General features: G+C 42.8%; 2 protein-coding genes across 3 annotated transcripts in view; one reads left to right on the forward strand and one right to left on the reverse strand.

Moving 5' to 3' along the window:
* LOC137287274 (serine/threonine-protein kinase Chk1-like) overlaps nucleotides 1–2,862 on the forward strand; it is a 29,603-nt gene extending 26,741 nt beyond the window's left edge. For both annotated transcript variants that reach the window (XM_067819511.1, XM_067819518.1), the window contains exons 12-14: nucleotides 878–1,009; nucleotides 1,427–1,528; nucleotides 1,835–2,862. In XM_067819511.1, coding sequence (XP_067675612.1) covers nucleotides 878–1,009; nucleotides 1,427–1,528; nucleotides 1,835–1,939 — 339 coding nt within the window. In that variant the 3' untranslated portion in view covers nucleotides 1,940–2,862. The remainder of the gene's footprint in view (nucleotides 1–877; nucleotides 1,010–1,426; nucleotides 1,529–1,834) is intronic.
* Nucleotides 2,863–3,544: 682 nt separating this feature from the next.
* LOC137287290 (TBC1 domain family member 23-like) overlaps nucleotides 3,545–22,609 on the reverse strand; it is a 29,753-nt gene continuing 10,688 nt past the window's right edge. The window contains exons 6-17 of the mRNA XM_067819530.1: nucleotides 22,380–22,504; nucleotides 22,115–22,161; nucleotides 21,527–21,630; nucleotides 15,067–15,195; nucleotides 14,847–14,942; nucleotides 14,257–14,332; nucleotides 12,440–12,577; nucleotides 11,586–11,725; nucleotides 11,081–11,190; nucleotides 10,877–10,956; nucleotides 10,098–10,236; nucleotides 3,545–9,870 (exon numbers count right to left, since the gene is read on the reverse strand). Coding sequence (XP_067675631.1) covers nucleotides 9,594–9,870; nucleotides 10,098–10,236; nucleotides 10,877–10,956; nucleotides 11,081–11,190; nucleotides 11,586–11,725; nucleotides 12,440–12,577; nucleotides 14,257–14,332; nucleotides 14,847–14,942; nucleotides 15,067–15,195; nucleotides 21,527–21,630; nucleotides 22,115–22,161; nucleotides 22,380–22,504 — 1,461 coding nt within the window. The 3' untranslated portion in view covers nucleotides 3,545–9,593. The remainder of the gene's footprint in view (nucleotides 9,871–10,097; nucleotides 10,237–10,876; nucleotides 10,957–11,080; nucleotides 11,191–11,585; nucleotides 11,726–12,439; nucleotides 12,578–14,256; nucleotides 14,333–14,846; nucleotides 14,943–15,066; nucleotides 15,196–21,526; nucleotides 21,631–22,114; nucleotides 22,162–22,379; nucleotides 22,505–22,609) is intronic.

Below are 22,609 nucleotides of genomic sequence, written 5' to 3' on the forward strand. Positions count from 1 at the left end.
AAACATCAACTAGAACAAGACCGTGACACGCGGAAAGCTCTATGTAAGAAATACAATAGAGCTTTCAATATCGTGGACGGGGCTGACACTACCCTTATGGCAACCAGCATGGGACTAGGGGCGGCAGGCGTTGGGTTGTTAACCACCATCGTGGCTGCACCTATAGTGCTAGGTATTGAAATAACAGCTGGGGTTACAGGGTTGGTAGGGTTGGCGCTTAAGTTAGTATCACGCAGACTTAATCGTAAGGCATTGAAACACGACGAGATCAGGGTTCTGGCCGAAGCAAAGCTGAACACAGTGAGTGAGCGAATTTCCACGGCACTCTCTGACAGTAAGATATCAGAAGAGGAGTTTCGTTCAATCCTCTCTGAACTCACAAAATATAACGGAATGAAACAAGATATTCGGTCCAAATCTCGTAAGTCTGCTATCAACGAGGACGAGAAAAAAAAGTACATAGAACAGGGAATACAAAAAGCCCAACAAGCTTTTATTACGAACACAAAAGAGATCATAGGCGGTTCACGTTAAACTGTTTCCTCGATATAAACATAACATAGCCGTAAGCGAGCCACCGATCCTATATGGTCAGTCAAAACTTACAACAAATTATTGATCGTACCGTACGGCACAGTGTTACCGCCTGCCAAGTCACGGTAAACGTGATGGCGTGGCTTTGTAGTAGGGGCAATAGTAGCAAGAGCTAATGGTCCCACCAAAGCCTCATTTAGTAAATGAGGCTTTTTAGAGGGGTTTTTGAAAAGTGTTTTCGGACTATCATTCCCTATACTACTATTTGGAATCATAGATTTTACTACCCTGTGCCTTAAGAAACTCAGCTGACTGAGACTCCATGTTGTTTTCCTCACTGTAGACACCCATGCAGAAACTGGTGAGACGAATGACACGCTTCTTTGTGAAGACTCCCCGGGATGAGACGCTGAGTGAGATGTACAAGGTGTTTGACAGTCTCAGCTACACCTGGAAGAAGAGCAGTCCCAGCATGGTGAGCATGAAAGAAGCTACTACCACACTGAATGAAGAGAATGTTATGAACATCACCCAATGTGGCTGTGGGTGTGGCTGTGGGTGTGTGTGCATGTGGGTTTGTGTGTGGGTGTAGGGGGAAATATTTCAGTAACGACTGTTTCTCTAAATGTGTACTGTGTAAACAAATATTTCATGGTCCAAAACAATTTAGTATTTTATTCAGTATATAAATGAGTTTTTAAGATCAAATTAAGAGTTGCAAGAGTAGTAAGCTATAAATAATTGTGAAAATCAGAGACAGCTGCAAGTGGTATGACTCCATTAAAGTGTAATATCATCATGCAGAAATATTTAGATAGGGCCAGAATGTGTCTGTCCAGGAGAAGACTGCAAGTAAGATCAGACTGTATTGACATGGTTCACTTTTCTCCAGTTGACTGTGACAACCAAGGACAAGCGGAATAACCCCCTGGTATTCAAAGCCTGCATTATTGACATGGGAGATAACCTACTGGTAGACTTCAGACTCTCCAAGGTGAATAATAAGTTATGAAAAAATATGCCTCTTTGTAAGTCTTAATGACAAAGCCTTTGTGAAATTAACAATTAGTAGGAACTATTTACAACTTTGAATCAGCAGACTTTGTAGCAAACATGTTTCCACATAATTCGCTGTCTTTGTCTAAATTTTATGGTGAATGGGTTCAATCAATCAGAGCTAATATCACAGTACTTTAGGCGATGCCCCCTGGTGTCCCATCCTTGTGAGATGCCCCCTGTTGTCGCATGACCCAATCCCCATGACAGGAGTATTATGACACTTGTTAACATCTGTTTGCAGGGTGATGGTTTGGAGTTCAAGAAACACTTCATGAAGGTGAAGGACAGGATGAAGATGGTGATCCGCAAGGCTCCCCCCATGTGGCCGTTACATCCCACTAGATGATGTGTGATATTGTGTACAGTAGTCTTGTCAACATGAATACGTGAACATCTCATGTTCACCAGCATGATTGTCTCTACTGCCAAAGCAAGGTCTGCTTCAGCACTTAACACATGAACTAGAGATAGTCTTGTCTACAACAGTGTAGTTTTCTCTTCTACACCAGCTAGATGGATACAGACTCTACTTCAGCACTTAATACATGAACTCATCACGATGGTGTTGCCTCAAGAACTATCCTCCATGTAGACAGCATCTACCACACTGGCCTCCTGGTGTGGCCCTCACAGTACATATTATCACTGATTACAGGGGCTGCAAACACTGCAATAAGACACAACTAGCCCGAATATCAGTAAGGACAGATATTTAATTAACTGAAGACAACTTTATTTCACATGCCTGTTTGTCAGACTGGATCTTGGGAAGACTGCAGGAATCAGTTATCTCATTTGACAGGTGTACATGAATGGACAGGTGTGGTAAGTCTTTATGTAGCCACAAGTTGTGAGTACTTTAATAATATGGCAACAGTTAGGAATCATAATGAAGATTTCAGATACGTCTACAAAAATGAGAACTGCTCTGCTTTTTAAATGTAAGCAGGTTGTGAACTTCAAGCTGAACCAAATATAGATAAAAATATGGTGTCAGTGTTTAGTGTGGAAGCATGTTTCTCATAAGCTGTTATATATCATAAGCTATTATGCACATGCTCATATCTTATTGCTACTTTCTTGAAATTGTACCAGTTTATCAACTTGAACTGCAGCTTAGGTGAAGTAATGATAGAGAACAGGTGTCAGACAGGCACTGAACAGTATTTTTCATCATATTTTGTTATCAGAATATATCAATCATGTAACCTCATATTTCATGCTCAAAATCACCAAAATCTAGAAATAAATTTTTATATATCGTAGAAATCATTTATTTTGTAATTTGTACCACTCCCCGCTTGATGTGAACTGATGTTTGATGTCACTGTAAGTTGTTGTGTAATTCTGTGATCTGTGTCAGGGTCACACTGGCATTAACAAAGCATTCAACAGTATTTTAATTACATTATGGCATACCAGCTGCTGGTGACATCTCAAAGTCAAGTGGTCTCTGATCTTTAGGAATTTGGTGAAACCCACAACATGGGTATGGCGTTGACAAACCCAGAAGTAATTACATTGAACCAAGATATAAACCCACAATCACTGGCAGGCCAAGGGATGCAACACAACACTTGTATCACTATATATATACACCTGTTAGACTCGGCACAGGTCTCGATGAGGCTGTCATGTACTTCTGAAAGTAGTTCCATGTAACACCTTGAACACTACTATAGGTGAACTGACTACAGATCTGGTGAAACCATGAACTATATCCAGGTCCAGTCCGGGATTTGAACCCAAATTTATGGGAGTCTCCAAAGAGCAATTCTACATACTGAATTGTGGGGTTGAGAGTGAGTTTGTTGGTCTAATACTACTTGTAGCAGTATTACAGCAGGGGACACACAGGCTTCACACATTGTACCATCGGGGAGTAATGGATAGGAAGTTTGAGTCACCCATGTTCAGTACTAGTTGCAACAAGATCACTGAAACCATAGCGATAGATTCATAAATATTTTATTCATAATGAAACATCGGTCACTCCTATCACATCTGGTGCATAAAATAACTTTCTGCCAGTTGGCATGGTTACAATGACACGATAACATGGTGACTGGAGAAATGTTGCCATAGTTACACAATTATTCAATGAAAATTATCACAATGAAAAAAGGAATGCCAGTTTCGCTGTAACAAAACCATACAGAAATAGCAGAATCAGAAGCAACGTAAAGAAGCTTCAGAGGTCAAAGTATTGAGTACAAATAATCTGAAGTAGAGTCCATTAGAAATGGAATGATGAGTAGGTGGACGTTTTATGCAGAGTCAGCACTATCTCTTTTATGTAGAATCCGCACTAATCTATCTACTGCTCTAAGACAGCATCAAGTTCTGTTTCTAAATAATTCACAAAGTTAAGCAGGTTCACAACTGCCACGTGTAAGAAATCGTCTAGTCACTGACTGAGACAAATCAAATGTTGTCTTCAATCTTGTGTTTACCCTTTACCAGCCAACTATATTCTTATGTGAGCACTGTGCCAACCAACAACAGAAAACTCCACTCACAGCACTGCACAGATAACCTAGTGTAACTCAGGGCTAGTGACTTGCCTACATGCTTACACACATCTGCTCATTCTAACGCTATCAACAAACACCTTAAAAGAACCTGAAATGTCACTCTTAAATATGAACAGTTTACTTCATGTGAATTGAACCGATATAGGTAACAAAGTGAGCTCCATTTATGACATAGGGGTCGACATTTAACCCTCTCAAAAACAATCTCTGTACTAACACCCCTTGAGGCACCAATATCTCATATGACAGTTACACTATATACCCCAAAACCCACTGGAAATATATACTGTATGCGTAGTAATAGTGCCATATTATCAACAGTGTTATAACCATATATAACATGCATATACACCATGTAGAAATCATGACATCAACTCTGGTGCTAATTATATAATTCAATAGGGGAGAGTGAGTGAGTGACTTGGGTTTAATCTACAGTATTCAATCATACCATTTCACGTCAAGACATTATGGCCATGGGAGTCATATTTAAACAAATCATGTCAAATTTACATTCTTCATAGGGTAGACAATGTATTTGATCTGGACTACCAGTTCTTAGACTTCCCTTTTGGCGGCAGTGGCGGTGACTCATTTAGATTTTGTTTCCTGGTGATGGGTGTTTAAATTTGAGTGTGTGGGTTTGAATCCCGGAGAGACTCAACCCCCCCTGCAAGTAACAGAATCTGGACTATGTATCTTAGTTTGTCCTAATAATAAACAACATTCCCCACATGCTTGCCTAGAATATCAACCAGTCAGTACTTAGTAGACAAATGCAAGTTCATTTAGCCATGACAAGGGAAGGTAATGTCACGTGGTGAGTAGTTGCAAGGTAAGGTTATTGCAACATGTATTAAATTGTAGCACAAAATATACACACATTTTTACCAATAACCACTCATGGATGGGTGTGTGGTATTGTCAGGTGTAAAATTTATACATCGACACCATTACTAACTCATGACACTGAAATTTATATGTGTAAGAGTGTTATGTACTATGAAACAATCTGACCCAGTGGCACAGGAAACACAGTGATACACAGCAGAACACATGCCTTGGGAAGCTCATCTACAACTGCTACCTGTGTTACAATGGCAACACTTATTGCACAATAAAATGACTTGAAGAAAACATAATTGCATTTGGTACCACAGTGACTGAAGAAAAACAACCATCAATTATTACATAAATCTGACAAAATAGAAGCACACACTTGAGAAGACAATGAATTGATGAGTAAATGTTGATGGACGTCACATTCAGCAATATTTCAATTGACGAACCATTGGTTCAGAGCAAGTGAATATGGTTTCACACCAACTTCCAGCAATGAAACAGCAGGAATGCAACAAAATGGCTTGACAGATCACACCTATGTGGGAATCAAACCCAGCGCTTTCATGTGGCAAGCTACCATGTCAAGCACTAGGCTGCCTCTCGGTGACTGGAAGCAAGAACAAGCCCTTGAGGTAATGTGACACCCAATCAGCCATCAGGTCACCTCATCCTCATCTAGGTCACTTCGTACAAGATGGGAGCCATGGGGTATCCTAGCAGTTAAAGCATTTGCCATCAGGCTGAAGATCGGGGTTTGATTCCCCACATAAGTACTAAGTGTGAAGCACATTTCAGGTGCCACCTGCCATGACATTGCTAAACACTAAAGTCACTCATACTAGCTGGAGGTATTGACCCAGAATGTCCACAAGTACATCTCTAGGTAAGAATGGATTGCATATACAAGCTGACTATGACGCTGGAGTAAATGGGCAGTCTGTAAGTTCAACAGGTAACGCACCAATGATGTACGGAAGAAGCAGCATGCACAATAGGACTAGACAGAAGCTTGATACACTGTAACACACTGCATGCAGGAGGCTGACTTAGATTGGTAATATTACACACGATTTTCAACTCTGTGACTTGTCCATTGTAAAGAAAGAGTTTTTATGTGCAATAAGGTTGCAAATACACTAAGATTCTTGGGTATTTTAGCACTGTACAGAGGTTTACAATGTAATCAGTGTAAAACAACTTATCTTTGGGAACCTAATAAAAAATAATAAAATCACCTATTTTCCATTATGGGTACTTTTGGCAAGTCTTTAGCCTTAGACTTGGACTGAACATGTAGATGAATGGACCAGGTCCTCAAGCAGTGTATACACACAACAATGATGAATGATGAAAGGTAATTATCTCTCACTTACAACTTATTTTGGCATTTCTAAGCAACATTTGCAAAATTGGCAAAACACAAAAGTGAAGCATTAAAATAGGAATAAAGACTCTTATGCTATTCCCACGTGTAAGGACACGCTTACTCATGGTATGAAGATGTAGTGGAAGTGTAGCTTGTCTACAACCATCTGTACCACACACACATCCCTCACTATACCATTTGACATACCCTCATTATAACAAACATTACTACCTGCATACATGTTTAATGCTACCAATGATGACATAACACATCAGTCCCTAGCAACAATATCCACGACACTGATGACTCTCACCTGTCATCTTGAATAACTTGAATGTAACTTCATTTCACCTGGACTTGGTTTCTCTATAGATCAATATATCTATATGACTGCTGGTGGAAACTCCTTTGTCCAACCAAAAAACCACACTATCCAATTGCAACAAAATTCATTCAAAATCAATGAGAAAACAGCCATGCAAAAAAATTACTTTGGTTTCCTTAACAGCATATCCAAAACATCTGCCTACATTACGATTATTGGATGTGATTTACATGAAACAGAAAAGTTTGACTGCCATGTTCACAAATGAATGAAACACTGACATTTTCTTCATCCATTACTTGGGGAAAACACCCTACTCCAGTCTTCATAGGGATATTTCACATCCTTTATGACACAAAAACAACGATTCTCATATGTCAAGATCCCTAGGCCTAGACAAAAGTTGAGCAGCACAAAGTAATGCAGTAGGTCGATGAACAGAACAAGGATGAAACTCTAATGAATCAGACTCACATATGCAAACTCATTACGTATCCATTGACAGAAGACCTACAATACGCATTGGTCACGTGATCAGTGTCTGAAATCTGTAAACATTACACATTCACAGACCCTGCATTTCTATTCACACATAGACAGCATTGTCAGGTTCAGATTGTTGCAGTCAACCTCAAATGACCCATTTATACAATACTCATGGTAATAAATACACATATTTACATGCCATATACAGAGTGATATAATATACAATTATACAATATATACAATAACATCCTGTGGTTTACAGCTGTTAGATGGCAGACACTTCTGTTTAATTGTATAGCATCCATGACAAATGTTGAGGCATACAAACTTTGAAGAAGGAGGCAGTGAGATTAGATATATTCAGGAACTATTTGGTGTTTAGGAACACAGATAAATATAACTGTACTCATATAAGTGTACTTTGTTAGATAGTGTTTCAAAAGCCTAGAGACAACAATCTTGAGGAATATCTCAAAGGTTAATATCCTACATTCTCTCATCTAAACTGACAAATTAAAACCAGATCACCAAATCTAATTGTTTCAGACAGTAAGATTACAAAGGTTGAAATGACTCACCAACATTGTGTCACCCAAATTATTCGGTCTAATGTTCATTAATGCTACATATCCAAACAGCTGCTTTGGCTCCAATAAAAGTAATCAATTAGTCTAGTGGTCATGTCCTCATAATGTCTTAATAAGGACCAGATGTTGTTACCTGTAGAGACCCAGTTGTTTTACATGTTATGACACCCAAACACATGTAATATATAAACTACAGTAAATATATACGTCCTCACTGCTGCATCTTTGACATTTCTTCGAAACCATCAAGATTCCCCTGGTAAATTATTCACTTGAGATTTTATGTTCAAAAACAATATGAGTATAATTGTTTGATCAGTATTCTAGTAGTTGGTGAATCAAAAATGAAACATACAACTTAACGAATGACAACTTGTTGCTTATTGCTGTAAACGACATTTCGATGTCAATACTTCCATAGGAACATAAATTATCTACATTGAAACATCACTTAACACAACAAACAAGAGGTTGTCATCCATAAGGTTGTATGTTTCATTTTTGATAGTTTAAGGAGAACATTCAGTTTTTCTCATTTTTTGATTTGAAGAAATACATGACCTTTTTGTTCATTAAGATGATTAGCATAATGACAATGTTTGAATGACTCAACTAAAAAGTGAAACAGTGTTACCTGCCCTTGCAATGAATACAAACCAGCTAATGCACATAATGGCCAGTGATATGGTGTCAGCATGAATTTACAGATTCTTACGGGACTGGAGTCGGACTACACATACAACCATGTGAACATAGTCTCTGGGAAACGCTGACAAATGTTGAAAATACTGTCTTCCACATTCTCAGCAAAACAATTGTGCAGCACCTCAAGATCACCATCCTTCAAAGACAGATGACAATATATCCTTTGTTAACGTAATCACATGCAATATCTACATAATAAATTTTCATTGAATGTGAATATATTACTTTGTATATGTGAGCATGTGGGTGGCAAGTTTGGAGGTCTATTGCAACTTGAGGACATTCTATACAATGTTCCCTTTCCACAGCTTTGTCATCTGTAGATGAAACTTTCAACATCTTCGACATCATACACAGTCACATCACATCCGACAAATTAGTAGTGACATCACATACAGACATCGTAGTGACATCACATCCAACAAGTTAGTAGTGACATCACAAACAGACATCGTAGTGACATCACATCCAACAAGTTAGTAGTGACATCACATATAGACATTGTAGTGACATCAAACATTGGCATCTTAGTGATGCCATATACACTACAGACGTCTTAGCGACATCACATACCAACATCGTAATGACATCACATACCGACATCGTAGTGACATGACATACCAACATCGTAGTGACATCACATACCGACATCGTAGTGACATGACATACCAACATCGTAGTGACATCACATACCGACATCATAGTGACATGACATACCGACATCGTAGTGACATCACATACCAAAAGCATATCACATATATCATATACCAGAGTCATCAAAGAGTTGATCATCCCTCCCAGTCAAACAGTGCACACATGATACCGTCTGCTACACTGTCTGTGACATCAACTTGAGGACAATCATTACCCCAAGGAACACCCTCATAATCCAACAAATTCCTTCCTTCCTGGGACAGCTACACACATCTGCTGCAAATTAGCTGATAATCACTTCACCAGAAGTTCTTTAAGTTTCTATGGAAACAGGTCTCTGTATCCCACACATCTCCAGATGCCACTTCATCCTCATCGCTAAGTCGTCACTGAACACAGACTTCAATCATGCATAAATCTTGGTCATTTCATAATGTCACCAAGTTTGTTCACAATGAGTTTGTTCCACTTCCTGAACACAGTGCCAGGGAGTGCCCCTGCTAGCTGTCGAGAGCGTCCAGCACCTTCATGATCTGTTGCTTGATGATCCTGGTGGCGTCAGCCGCCTTGCTGATGATGAACCTGTCCATGTCCGTGACGTGGAAGCCCTCGTCCTCACTTGTACCGTACTTGAATGTGATGAAGTCAGGGTGTTTCTTTTTGGATGTTATTTTGACGACACTGCCTAGAGCACGGCGAGCTTGAATGTAGGCCATACCCTTCTTCTTGGGGATGTCTCGGAGAACATAGAGGTGGGACGATGTTACAAGTAGGTAGCTGTAACAAGATGGGAAATGTTACATTTACATCCTGGAATATAACATAGTCAATACATAGAAAAATTAAGGCATTATAATATTGTACAGACATCACAAACAGACATCTAATACCATCATTGAAGTGATGTGATATGCCAACTTCACATACCAACAATGTAACACGCTGAATATACATACTGACATGATAGTCAGGCCATTAATGATGTCACCATGTGGTCTAGTTACCTGGGATACATGTATCCATTGCCCTGCACTTCCTGGCACTGACAGCTGTAAACCACATCAGGCTTCTGTAGCCAGGTGTCCAGGCTCACCACTTCCTTCGGTTCATCATCCGACACAGGCAGCAGCATGCCATCTTCTCCTGCAACATCAACAACTCAGTAGAACAGCAGAACGCAACAGTCCAACAGCAGAACTCAACAGAACATCAGCAGAGATCAACAGAACAGCAGCAGAGCTCAACAGAACAGCAGCAGGTCGACAGGAGAAGAAGTGCACAGTGACACTGTGATAGTTGTAAAGTACCGTTACAAATAGCAACCAGACATACAGCCCAGCAAATGTCCTCTTCATCCCAATCCCAGACCCACATGACTCTCAGGTTTCTAGTGTCATCTTCGTTATCCACTACTTCAATCCATGACCTCACCCATCCATACCACAAGATTTCACCCTCCCTGACCCCAGCTTGCACTCTCTAACACCACAAGATTCCCACTCCTCAACCTCAGGTTGCACCCTCCCATACTAACAGGACTTGACCCTCCCAGACCCCAGCTTGCACCCTCCATTATCACAAGATTTCATCCCCCCACCTGAGCTTGCACCCTCCAGGATCACAAGATTTCACCATCCCTGACTGCAGTTTGCACCCTCCCACAAAAAATTTCACCTAGTTAAAACACTGATCCATACTTTCAATACAAGATTCCAGCCACCACTGCCCTTAATTCTCCTATCCCCTACCCAGGTTCCCCTCTACCCCTCTGCCTGCCTCTCACCTTCATCATCGTCCCCGATCGTGAAGACATTGGCCATGTTCCTGTATCGCTTGCCCAGTCTGTCTGTGTTGCTCACATGCCTGATAAGAAAATCACAAGTGCAAGGTCAGTGTTACCAGATTTACCATATCTACAGTGTTGCATTGTCTGTCCAGTTGATGATGTAGCTGGCCTGATCTACTATATTTACAGTGTTAACCTTACCTCTCTACAGGGGCTTGGTCATTCTTGATATAGTTGGCCAGTTTCTCCTTCATTTCCACAGACTTGCTTTTGACCACTGTGGACAGCTTCCCAAACAGATCCCGTGTCAACTGTAACAAGGGAGATAACTCCAGTAGCTGTGGATACATGTTCCATCTATCTACCATGCATAGCTGCGTCTATATTTAGAGTATATGTACTGTATTTGACATTCATAAACATTTGTTACGGAACTTGCATCTTGGGCCAGGTTCAGAATGCAATCTTAAAGCTGCAACTTCTGTACATCTATGAAACTACAACATTTATAGAAACTGTTTCACTATCTAACTGTTAATAGTGAAACAGACTACATCTCTGTTGAAACAAACAGAATTATCACTATTTGCAGCCTGAATGATTGGCAATGTTATTGCTTCTGGTGCAAACATTTAATTCCAATGTTCCACTACCTGGGCCACCCACCCCTCAAACACTCCTCCTTAACCCACTGACAGATACATACTGTTTTACTGTTGGCAAAGTCGTCACCATTTTCAGCATCACTAGCACTGCTTGGGGTGCCGGGCGTACATGCAATGCAGGTCCGACTGTTGTGATTCACAAGTCCGTCTCCCAGGTTATCTCGCAGCAGCTGGTGCAGTGCTGTAACCATAGTAACAGTTACCATAGAGATGACTGATGACATTACAACTACATCCAAATTATTCCTGTTCCTCAGAAACAGGCTCTTTTGCACTCCAACAGTGTGCTGTATGAGTCTGCTATGCAGTCAACCAAGTCACTTAGCCTCCTGTCCACAAGAAACAGCATGCCAGGGACAAACCCTTAACACTACACAGCATGGTATAAATTTGTGTATAGTCTAGCAGAAAATGTTTCAGGATGGTGTTTGGTAACTTTTGTTAGCTGACAATGGATGTGGATGTGGACATTTCCCTATGTGTAGATGTGTGTGCGCTTTGTGCACTGCACGTGTTTTAAGTCACGTGACATGATCTGCCGAGCATAATGTAAGGATTTGACATGTGACCTGCCTATTTGCATGACAGGGTCACTGTTCCGGTAAGTAGCTCAACACCCTTTATGTGAGGTTCTGTTGTGACTTCAAATAATGACAGCTTTTTTAGACAACTTTCTTATTACTGAGTGATAAATTATGACAATTAAAATTGTCAGTGGTAGAAGAATTATAAAACCTCATACCAAACTGGGAACGGATAGCACTTATAGTTTTAAAGTAAAGTTACCAAACACCGTCCTGAAACATTTTCTGCCAGACTACACACAAATTTATTTATTGTTATGAATAATTCAGATAATCATATCTTTTTGTAACCCATGCTGAAAGCCACCTACCAGCATAGCCTCCCCTTGCCATACTGACATATTGCTGGCTCTTCTGTAGGAAGTTGGCAACCACCATGTTGACAAACTGGTCCTCTTCCTCACGCCCACTGCCTAGGAAACACAGGTGCTCTCCTGCTGCTACTGAACCTGGGGGGACATAAACCTAATGAAAGGATACTACATCTTCAGCATTCAAGTACTAGTAGCCAGATACTTAGGATCAGATACTACATGTCCAGCGTTAGAGAAGCAGTAGCCTCAAGATCAGATACTACATCTCCAGCATTGGAGTAGCAGTAGCCTCAAGATCAGATACTACATTTCCAGCATTGGAGTAGCAGTAGCCTCATGATCAGAAACTACATTTCCAGCATTCGAGTAGCAGTAGCCTCATGATCAGATACTACATTTCCAGCATTTGAGTAGCAGTAGCCTCATGATCAGATACTTTAAGTCCAGTATTGGAGTAGTCGTAGCCTCAAGATCAGATACTACATCTCCAGTATTGGAGTAGCATTAGCCTCATGATCAGATACTACATTTCCAGCATTCGAGTAGCAGTAGCCTCAAGATCAGACACTACATCTCCAGTATTGGAGTAGCAGTAGCCTCAAGATCAGACACTACATTTCCAGCATTCGAGTAGCAGTAGCCTCATGATCAGATACTACATCTCCAGCATTGGAGTAGCAGTAGCCTCATGATCAGATACTACATCTCCAGCATTGGAGTAGCAGTAGCCTCAAGATCAGATACTACATTTCCAGCATTGGAGTAGCAGTAGCCTCATGATCAGATACTACATCTCCAGCATTGGAGTAGCAGTAGCCTCATTATCAGATACTAAATCTTCAGTACTCATATATGATATGTGATATGATATGTGATATGATACATGATATGATCCATGATATGATCATGTCATGTCATGTCATGTCATGTCATGTCATGTCATGTTTCCTTTATCAGGCTCCTCATTAAACAGAAACTGACATCCAGAAATCTTGCCCCGTTATAATGAATACACAAGAAATAGATATTGTTCAGGTCACTTATTTTGTTCTGGATATGTCATGGTGACAATATCAAGTATACACCAGTTGACTTGTGACTGAGACTGGGAGTCCAGCACCCTGCAGACAGGAGCAGTGTCTCCAGGTGGGTAGATAAACAACTCAGACATATCCACAGTTAAACATGTCACCATGACATCAAGTACACAAGACCTACATTTTCCTGTTCTCTGGCTCCTGATTATACATGGAGGTCAAGAAGTGTCCTAATAGCAACATGCACCTTTATCACAAGTCATCCATCTATATGTGCTTTCATTGCTCAGTCTACAGATTAAATGTGCAGGTGGTTACAGGCTTTCTAAGTGCTATGTTTCTGAATGTCAATTAAGAACTAATATATGACTGAATGAGTTGGGTCTTACGCTACTTTTAGCAATATTCCAGCAATATCATGGCAAGGAACACCAGAAATGGGCTTCACAAAATTTACCCATGTGGGGAATCTAATCTGGTCTTCGGACTAACAAGCGAAACCTTTAACCACTACACCCCACTGATATATGAATCGATTGGCAGACTTGATATCTTGAGATGGATACATACATACTCCACACTTACCTCCAGCCATAGGATGGTGGCCACAAATAATCATGTCTGAGAAAACTAATTCAGTTACCTATATTGTGAGACAAAATACTAATCACTGTAGTACAAGACAAGTTATGATTTCACTGAGTGTATGTTAATCTATGTGATTCTAGACTCCCAATGGTGGGTTGGCTCTGGTGTAATGTGACAGTATAAAATTACCTGTGGCAAGTGCTGAGCTTCGTGTGGCAAATAACGCATGAACCGCTGTGCTGAATTCCACTGGGTTCTGCAACATCTGTGGTCACAGAACACTTCATACAATTCAAAGAATGCACATGTCCTAACAGTAAGATTTCTTTATTTGTTTGTTCAATGCTGCACTCAGCAATATTCCAGCTACATGGCGGCATGCTAATAACACAGTCTGGACCAGACACTCCAGTGATCAACAGCATCAGCACTGATCTATGCAACTATGGACAAACCAGTGGTTGATAGTGTGGACACAATGACTACATAAAGCCATGTTACACATACAACATGATTGTCATAAGGCCACTCCTACAACACAGAGTGAGTGAATTTATTTTTGCAATATTCCAGCAAAATTCATTGTACCCATGTGGGGAATCAAACCCGTCTTTGGTGTGATGAGCAAACACTTTAATCACTAGGCTAGCCACTGGGCCCTTACAACATAAACATGTGCTACTGGAGGTCAGTGCGCCCTGAGATCCCCACAACAACAAACTTCTATTCTAGAATCACAACACCATTGATCAACTGTAAAGTAAGTATAGGCAACCCACCAGGTTAGCATCAAGGTGGAAGGCTGTGGGTAGATGTCCACTGTTATACTGGTCTGCAGGCCGGCAGTCTACGATGAAGTATCGAACACCATCCTCCTGTAACATTGCATCATGTCCCTATGACAACATCATATAGGCATAATGCAGCACTATTCCAGCTGTATCACCAATGATAGGTGTACGACAGAGACTCACCACCAAGTGTACTGTCTGAACTTACCGCTGCAAGTTCACTAGCTTGTAAAAGTTCCACAACAGACACTGGGAGACAAAGCGCCTGCCCCACTTGTTCCCCGATCCCCTCCTGCATCGGTGCCAGGGACGTCCCAAACAGTGGCATCTGGTAGTCCTGCAACATTAAGCATCACATTTCAACCAGTTCTTGCTCGTAGAAACTGACCTGACACCATGAGCATCGTTGTTGGCAATACAGATATGCCATGCAGACTCTGACAGGATCATATTTATCATGTTCATACTACCCATGGATGATCCCTTCGAGTAGTTTACTTGACTAAATATGAAGCGATTTATCTGCCACAGCTGCTTCTGATTTTTGGGCCACATCACACCGCGCAAGAATAATTTGAACCTTTCGTGTGCAAACAAACAGTGTCTGATCTAGAATTCTCAGCTGGAAACAATAAAGTTGTTTGTTTTACAATGACATTTAGCAGTGTTTAAACCACCTTAAAGCATAATAGGTTTATCTCCCAATTCATTTGAAATACAGGTTCATACAATATTATTAAAATCTAAATATTTTAGATATTTACATACTTACCTTACCACAGGGCTTATGCATATTACCTCAAGCATCGCTTAGCAGAGATCAGACAGTCGTTGATACGCCATTCTACCGAAAGGCTACCTCATGTATCGACGAGAGTATAGGAACGGAAGTGACGCAATCTCACTAATCGCGCATGCGCGAGCAATCCAAAACTTCACTTTTACTGAAAACGAAATGAGTCCGAAGAAGTCCAGAGTGGGGAGGAAAAATATCCATCGTTGGGTGGGCGTAACTTCCCTATGGTAAGGTAAGTATGTAAATATCTAAAATATTTAGATTTTAATAAATTTTTAACTGACCTTACCATAGGGGCTTATGCATGAGAATTCGAAAGATAGGATGGAGGTGTCGGACTTCGGAGGGCCAATCAATGATGAATCGATCTAGTCGGAGTAAAGGCAAACTGAGGAGGCTAGCTGACAACTGGAAGAAGAGACAGATAGTAAATCCTCAGTAAAAACCAACTCCAAACACGCAACCATGAAATAACATGTCACCAAAACATACGCTTCCTTAAGACCCCAAGGAAAGAAATTCACAAGTACCCAGTGGGTGGAAGGTCGGGTGAGTTGCTGCGCTACCACCAAAGGACCAAAGGACTGGCACCCCTCCACATTTTCGACCGCAGCATCACGAAGGTAATGGCTTGCGAAGACTGTGGAAGATCGCCAGAAGCATCCTTCCATAATTGCCGGAACGGAACAATTCCTGTGTAAGGCCATGGTGGACGCCAAACCTCGAATTTCATGAGGATTGCTGGCTGACGGATGTGGTAGGTGTTGGGCCACATCCACAACAGACACTGGGAGACAAGCAGCAGCCAGAATAGTGGTTCGTAACCAGAGCACTATCGTGTTCCTGGAAACCTCTGCTTTTACGGACTCAGCAAACGGAATAAATAGTCTCTTCCGAGTCCGTCTTCGAGAGGCTGACTTGGAGATATAAAGCTTCAATGCCTGAACCGGGCACAAAAGTAGTTCGTCCCAGTCCTGAGAGCCTAGAATGGTCGACAACGGAGGGATGGAGAACAATCTGTTTGGTTGTCCAGGCAGCTGATTCTTTGCGCTTAAGTCCCATAAAAGTCGTAAGTGAGCTCGACCATGCGGAGTCTGCTCAAACTTGACACGAGTGACATCCAAAGCGTGAATTTCACTGACCCTAGCCGCATTGGCTAGCGCCAGTAGAAAAACTGTCTTCTTTGAAAGATTTTCAAAAGAAGCCTGCTCCAAGGGTTCATAAGGAGGGCAGCGGAGATGGTCCAGAATGATGTTCAAGTCCCAGGCAGGTGGACGAAATTTCACCTTCTGATCCTCCAACTTGAACGCTTTTAACATGGCGAGGAGTTCTGGCACCTTGGAAACTTGCCGGTCGCACTTGACTGCTAGATACGTGGCAATGGTGCTACCTTGCAAGTGTTTAGATCTTCTCAGGTATAGAAAAAATTCCGCCACAAACTGAGAAGCTGATAACGGATTCTACTTCCTGAGTGTACAAAATTTCTCAAAAGACGTCCACTTGTCATAAAGCGATGTCGTAGATACCCAGTGCGCATGCACGATGATCTTTGCCACCCGAGTAGAATAGCCCTTGGCCCTTAGAGCTTTCTGTAAATGGTCCAGATGTGAATACAAAACCTCACTGGATTGGGATGGTGAAGACGACTGTGAGGATGGCAGAGTAACTGCGGCCAATCCGGTGGTGGTACGGGGTCCCCATTCTGGCAGGCCACCAGGGCGCAACCAAAAACAGATGAATCCGCCAGGTCTGATTGATCTTGGCCGCTGTTAGAAGCACTGGTGGAGGGAACGCATACGCGTCCAGCCCCTCCCATGACAGGGACATGGCGTCTGTCGCCCAAGCCTGCGGAGACACGTACAAGTTGATTGCTGAGTCGTGTTGCGAACAGGTCGATGAGCGTCTGACCGTGTTGTTGACACAACAGACGAAATGCCTCCAGATACAGCATCCACTCTGTTGGTGATGGTCTGCCTGGTCTGGAGAGGGCGTCTGCTAGTACGTTTCTGCAACCCAGGATGTGACGAACCTGAACTCGAACATTGCCGTCGTCAAGAATGTTGGCCAGCTGAAACATCTGCTCCAACAAATGTCAAGATCTTGTGGTGCCCTGACTCCGTATCACCCAAACAACCGTGGAATTGTCGGAAGCTATCAGTAGGCATGTGTTCTGCAAAACAGACATCCAAAGCTGAACTGCGAGAATGACCGCTTGAAACTCTAGGCTGTTGATGTGCCACCCGCGTTCGACGTCGGACCACAGCCACGAGACTGTCTGACCGTTGAGATGAGCACCCCAACCTAGAAGGGAAGCGTCGACAAAAAGTTCGTGGTCGGGTCTCAAGTCTGTCAAGGAGACGCCGATGCAAACGTTCGACTCTAGAGTCCACCATTGCAGATACCGGTGAAGATGATCTGGTAGAGGGAACTTGATACAAAGGTCATCGGCTTGTATGTACGGCAGGAGAAAACGCTGTAACGGCCGAAGCATTAGACGACCCCGTCGCGTCAAATCTTGAGCCGACATGAGAAGGCCTAGCAGGGACTGCCACTCCCTGAGAGACATCGGCTGTGTGAGTCCGCGATCGGCAAAGGCTGCTATCTTGACCCAACGTGCCGGTGGGATTCTGACAAGGTTGGAATGAGTCAGAAACAAACCCCTGATGAACGTCAACTCCTGGGACGGCTCCATATGGGACTTCTCTGTTGACGATCCACCCCAGTTGTTCGAGGAGGTGCGTGGCAAACCTCAGCTGTCTGCGTAGCCACTGAGGATCGGTATGATTGAGGAGACAGTCGTCTATGTAAGGATCGATGTCGATGTTCCGGAGATGGAGGAAAAGGGTGATCGGCACAGTGATACGAGTGAAAAGCCACAGGGCCGTGGAAATGCCAAATGGGAGTACCTTCCATTAGTAGTGACGGTTGGCGAACACAAACCGCAGGAACTTCCTGTGCGGCCGATAAATCCGGACATGGAGATAAGCATCCTGCAGGTCGAGGCTGGCTAGCCATGACCACAGTTGTCCCAGAGAGATAATGCAGAAGTGAGGTGGGTCTTGAAGATACAGCGGGTTGAACGTCGCCATGTTGTGTATCATGCGCAATTTCCCAGAATCCTTCTTGGGTACGAGGAAGATGGGTGAGTAGAACCCCGGGGACTGTTGGGGGTCTAACACTGTCTCTATGGCATTCTTGTCTAGTAACGCTTGAATGCTCTCGGTTAACACCACACTTTGGGTTGGAGAATACACCCGTGACTGGGGCGTTGATGTCAGAGGTGGCGACACGGTAAGGGAGAGCTTGTAACCGGTCCGAAGTATGTTGGTAACATATGGATCTTGTAGCATTGACCAATTTCTCCAAAAGATCCCTAATCTCCCGCCTACAGGAGTGGGTCGTATCGGGACGACTGGGGGCGGGAGGTCCCAGTTGCGCTGGACCAATCTTTCAATGGCTAGAGTAGGGGCGCTTGCCTCTACCCCGGCTGGGTGTCGCAGGAGGTTCCCTGGAGCGCTCAGGGGCATGGCGTTGACCGTCACCGGCTGGCCTACCACGACCGCGTCCTCTGCAGAAGGCTGAACGGATGGAGTCACGTCTGGGAATATAGCGACGCTTGCCTCGTCCTTGGCGTGCTGGGGAGCCACGAAAGGCAGGCCTTGAGGGCCTCGAACGTCGACAATGACACTTCAGTGTTAGTTAGTTTGGCATGTTGTTTGTAGACGTCCGGGATCATATTGTCGAACAAGTAACGGGACGAAAAAGGAGCCCTAAACAGTTTCTGCTTGAATTCTTCCTGCCAGTTGCAAGGTTCCAGGAAACCAGAGCGTCAAACTGCTGTCATCATCGCGAGAACCGCTTTTAGATGTGCCAACAAATCATATAAAACTTTGCCCTGCCACTGAAATAGCGTCGACAGGTGATCCACACGAAAGGCATTATCTTCCGTGAGATCCCACGGAACCGTTTCAGTGATTGGTCATGAGCCGCTCCACTGTCAGCAAAGTCTAGACTGTGAATCTTGTAATCCCCTTTTTTAGATTTAGGTGCTTTGCTCGTAAATGACAGGGACAGCATAGCAAAATCCACACCCAGAGAGGCAATCGCGTCCGCCACCATCGGATGTGGGGGAATAAGAAGCTCCGGCAAAAACCGTATTGACTTGTGATCATCCGTACCAGGAGACGGGGAAGGACAGTCGGGAAGCCTGTCGGCGATCCAGTCGACGGAGGTAAGTAAGTACCGCCGACGGAGGTAAGTAAGTACCGCCATCATCAGAGTCAGGAGCGTCGTCAATGTAGTCTGGAGAGAAAATCTCTCTTCCATATCATCAGGAAACCAAATGACTGAGGCGCCAGTGACCAGGTGTAGACGTGGATGACCGAGGTTCCGTATCCACACGTGGGCGAGTGTCAGGGGAACGCGAACTCGGTGAACGGTGAGACGGTGGTGTCCTAGAGCGCAAATGGCGTTGGCGTCTAGAATAAGTCGGCGATCTAGAGCGTCGATCCCTATCAGGTAGACGACGAGGGGAGAGAGACCGAGAACGAGAGCGACGCCGGCGACCACAACGAGGACTTCTAGAGTGACGACGGGATCTGGAGTATTAGAACAACAGCGTCTGTCACTCCGAGAACGTTCCGCTTCCACACGTCAAGCACGTTCCTCCATAAGCTGCTGATGGAGAAACGGCAGACGAAAACGATGGCATCGGAATAGGCGTCAGCGTTGCTGCTGTGGACAACGTATCCGCCAAGGGCGCAGCAACAGGCATCGGCGTCAGCGTCGACGTCAGCGTCAGGAGCGCTAGAGATAACATAGAAATCAAAGTCGACGGGTCAAAGCTGGGTCAGCGCTCAAGCAATGATGGCAGCGATCATCAAAACCACAAATAACAACTGCACAGTCCGGACACCAGGGGTGGGGATCCTTTGCCAACTTCTGCACCTTACAGAGTGTGCAAAATTGTCAGGTCATAATAAGGCTGCAACATGCAGAAAAGCAAGCAACACTGAGAACCACGCCATAAAGAAACGGTTAACAAGAAAACCCCCTTTAGTAGAAAAAATGGAGCAACACCCCTGTAGAACAAATGAGCACGCCCTAGGGACGAGACAACAGAGAGAAACCAACATTGCTGCCCCCATTGAAACACGCACAGCGTCAGAAGAAAAAACTACGATAAAATGGATAATAACATCAATATCTACACATGGCAAAGTACATAGGCAAAGGGAACGGCTTGGGAACCAAACTTTACCCACATGTGCGAAGAAAAAGGACAAACAACATGGAAAACTAAGGATAACGATGTGAGTCGAAAACACAAGGTAGCCAGGTAAGTGAAGTAAAATTGCTGCAAACTTCACCACTCATAAGGGAAAAAACGATAGAAAACCATACCTACCAGTACAAAAAGCACTTTAATATCAAACACAGGAGCAAATAGCGTAACAAACGAAAAAACATGTCTGACGTGCGAGACGCTTGAAGTAAAAGTGAAGTTTTGGATTGCTCGCACATGCGCGATTAGTGAGATTGCGTCACTTCCGTTCCTATACACTCGTCGATACATGAGGTAGCCATTCTGTAGAATGGCATATCTATGACTGTCTGATCTCTTCTAAGCGATGCTTGAGGTAATATGCATAAACCCTATGGTAAGGTAAGTTAAAAATGCCTATAGTTTGTCAGTTTATATAAAAATTCTAGGGATGGCAACAGGTGAAAGTAATTTCAGCTGAAAATCAGACCCAGGGCCGATTGATCTGCATTTAATTCCCACAATTTATCTGTGGAAAATACCATCCCTGAAATTCAGTCAAAAATCAGGATAGAATGAATACATTTTCAGTTTCTTCACCAAACTTACCCTCCTGAAAGACTGTGGCGTTTTAGTTTCATAGTACTGTGCCAGGGAGCAGAAGTCCTCAATGTCCTCTGACTCCAGGCCTGATGGGAAGGACACTATCTTCTCTGGAAACAACAAGTCTCTCAGCTTAATATTTTCCCTTCCACCCAAACCTTTCTGCAATGCACATTGCCAGAACAAAAGAAGTACAGAATTTCTTAATTCAGTCTCTGTGCACACGAAAGTTCCTTTTCAGTTTAATTGGGGTCTTTTGTTTCTATCAAAATCTCATAGAGAGATACAGGCTTCGTCTTATGAAAACAAATTATTTTTCAAGAATACAAAAACCTATCCAAAATAGTAAAAAGTCACATTTAGCCAGTTACTATGGTTACAGACATACAGAAATCATGTAGTGCAACTGCGTATATGAGAGTCAGATAACACACTGGCACAATAACATGATACACAACATGGCAGTGGTTGATAGTACAACCACTGTAGCTGGGCAAACACAATCTGAACATGGTCAATAATAGTAAAGCAGCAAAATAAGTGAACCTATTGTGGGCCTTCCATATTCCTACATTTGTTGTTAGTGTTACATACCTGCGATACTTTGTTTTGATTCCTCGTCAGAAGCTAGAATAATGTCCCTGAAAATCAAAGTGTGTAACTGATAAACACAGGTAGAATATCACACATATTACTACAGATAGCCATACATAAAATATATCCTAGTGTAATTAAATATATAACAATGCCATAACTGTATTACACTGTTTCTATTTACATTACACCTATCCAGCACTGTATGTACATTATGTTACAAGCACCGATAACAGAGACTGAGTGGGTATGGGTGAGTGAGTACCTGGCGTTGACCAGGATGACCAAAGCCAGGAAGAACACCAGGAATGGGTCGGCATGCTGGAAGTATACATCCCACATCTTCAAGGTCACCGGGAGGTCACAGGTAGCACTTAGCAGACATCGAAACTGAAACATACAAACATCCTGTTTGATATTTCAATACTTCCTCTATGACACACTTGTCCCATACATACAGTGATAGCATGATCTGAAGGGGATTACTGTTATATA

The sequence above is a fragment of the Haliotis asinina genome, chromosome 1 (genome assembly GCF_037392515.1).
Source record: "Haliotis asinina isolate JCU_RB_2024 chromosome 1, JCU_Hal_asi_v2, whole genome shotgun sequence".
In the NCBI taxonomy this organism is placed as follows: domain Eukaryota; kingdom Metazoa; phylum Mollusca; class Gastropoda; order Lepetellida; family Haliotidae; genus Haliotis; species Haliotis asinina.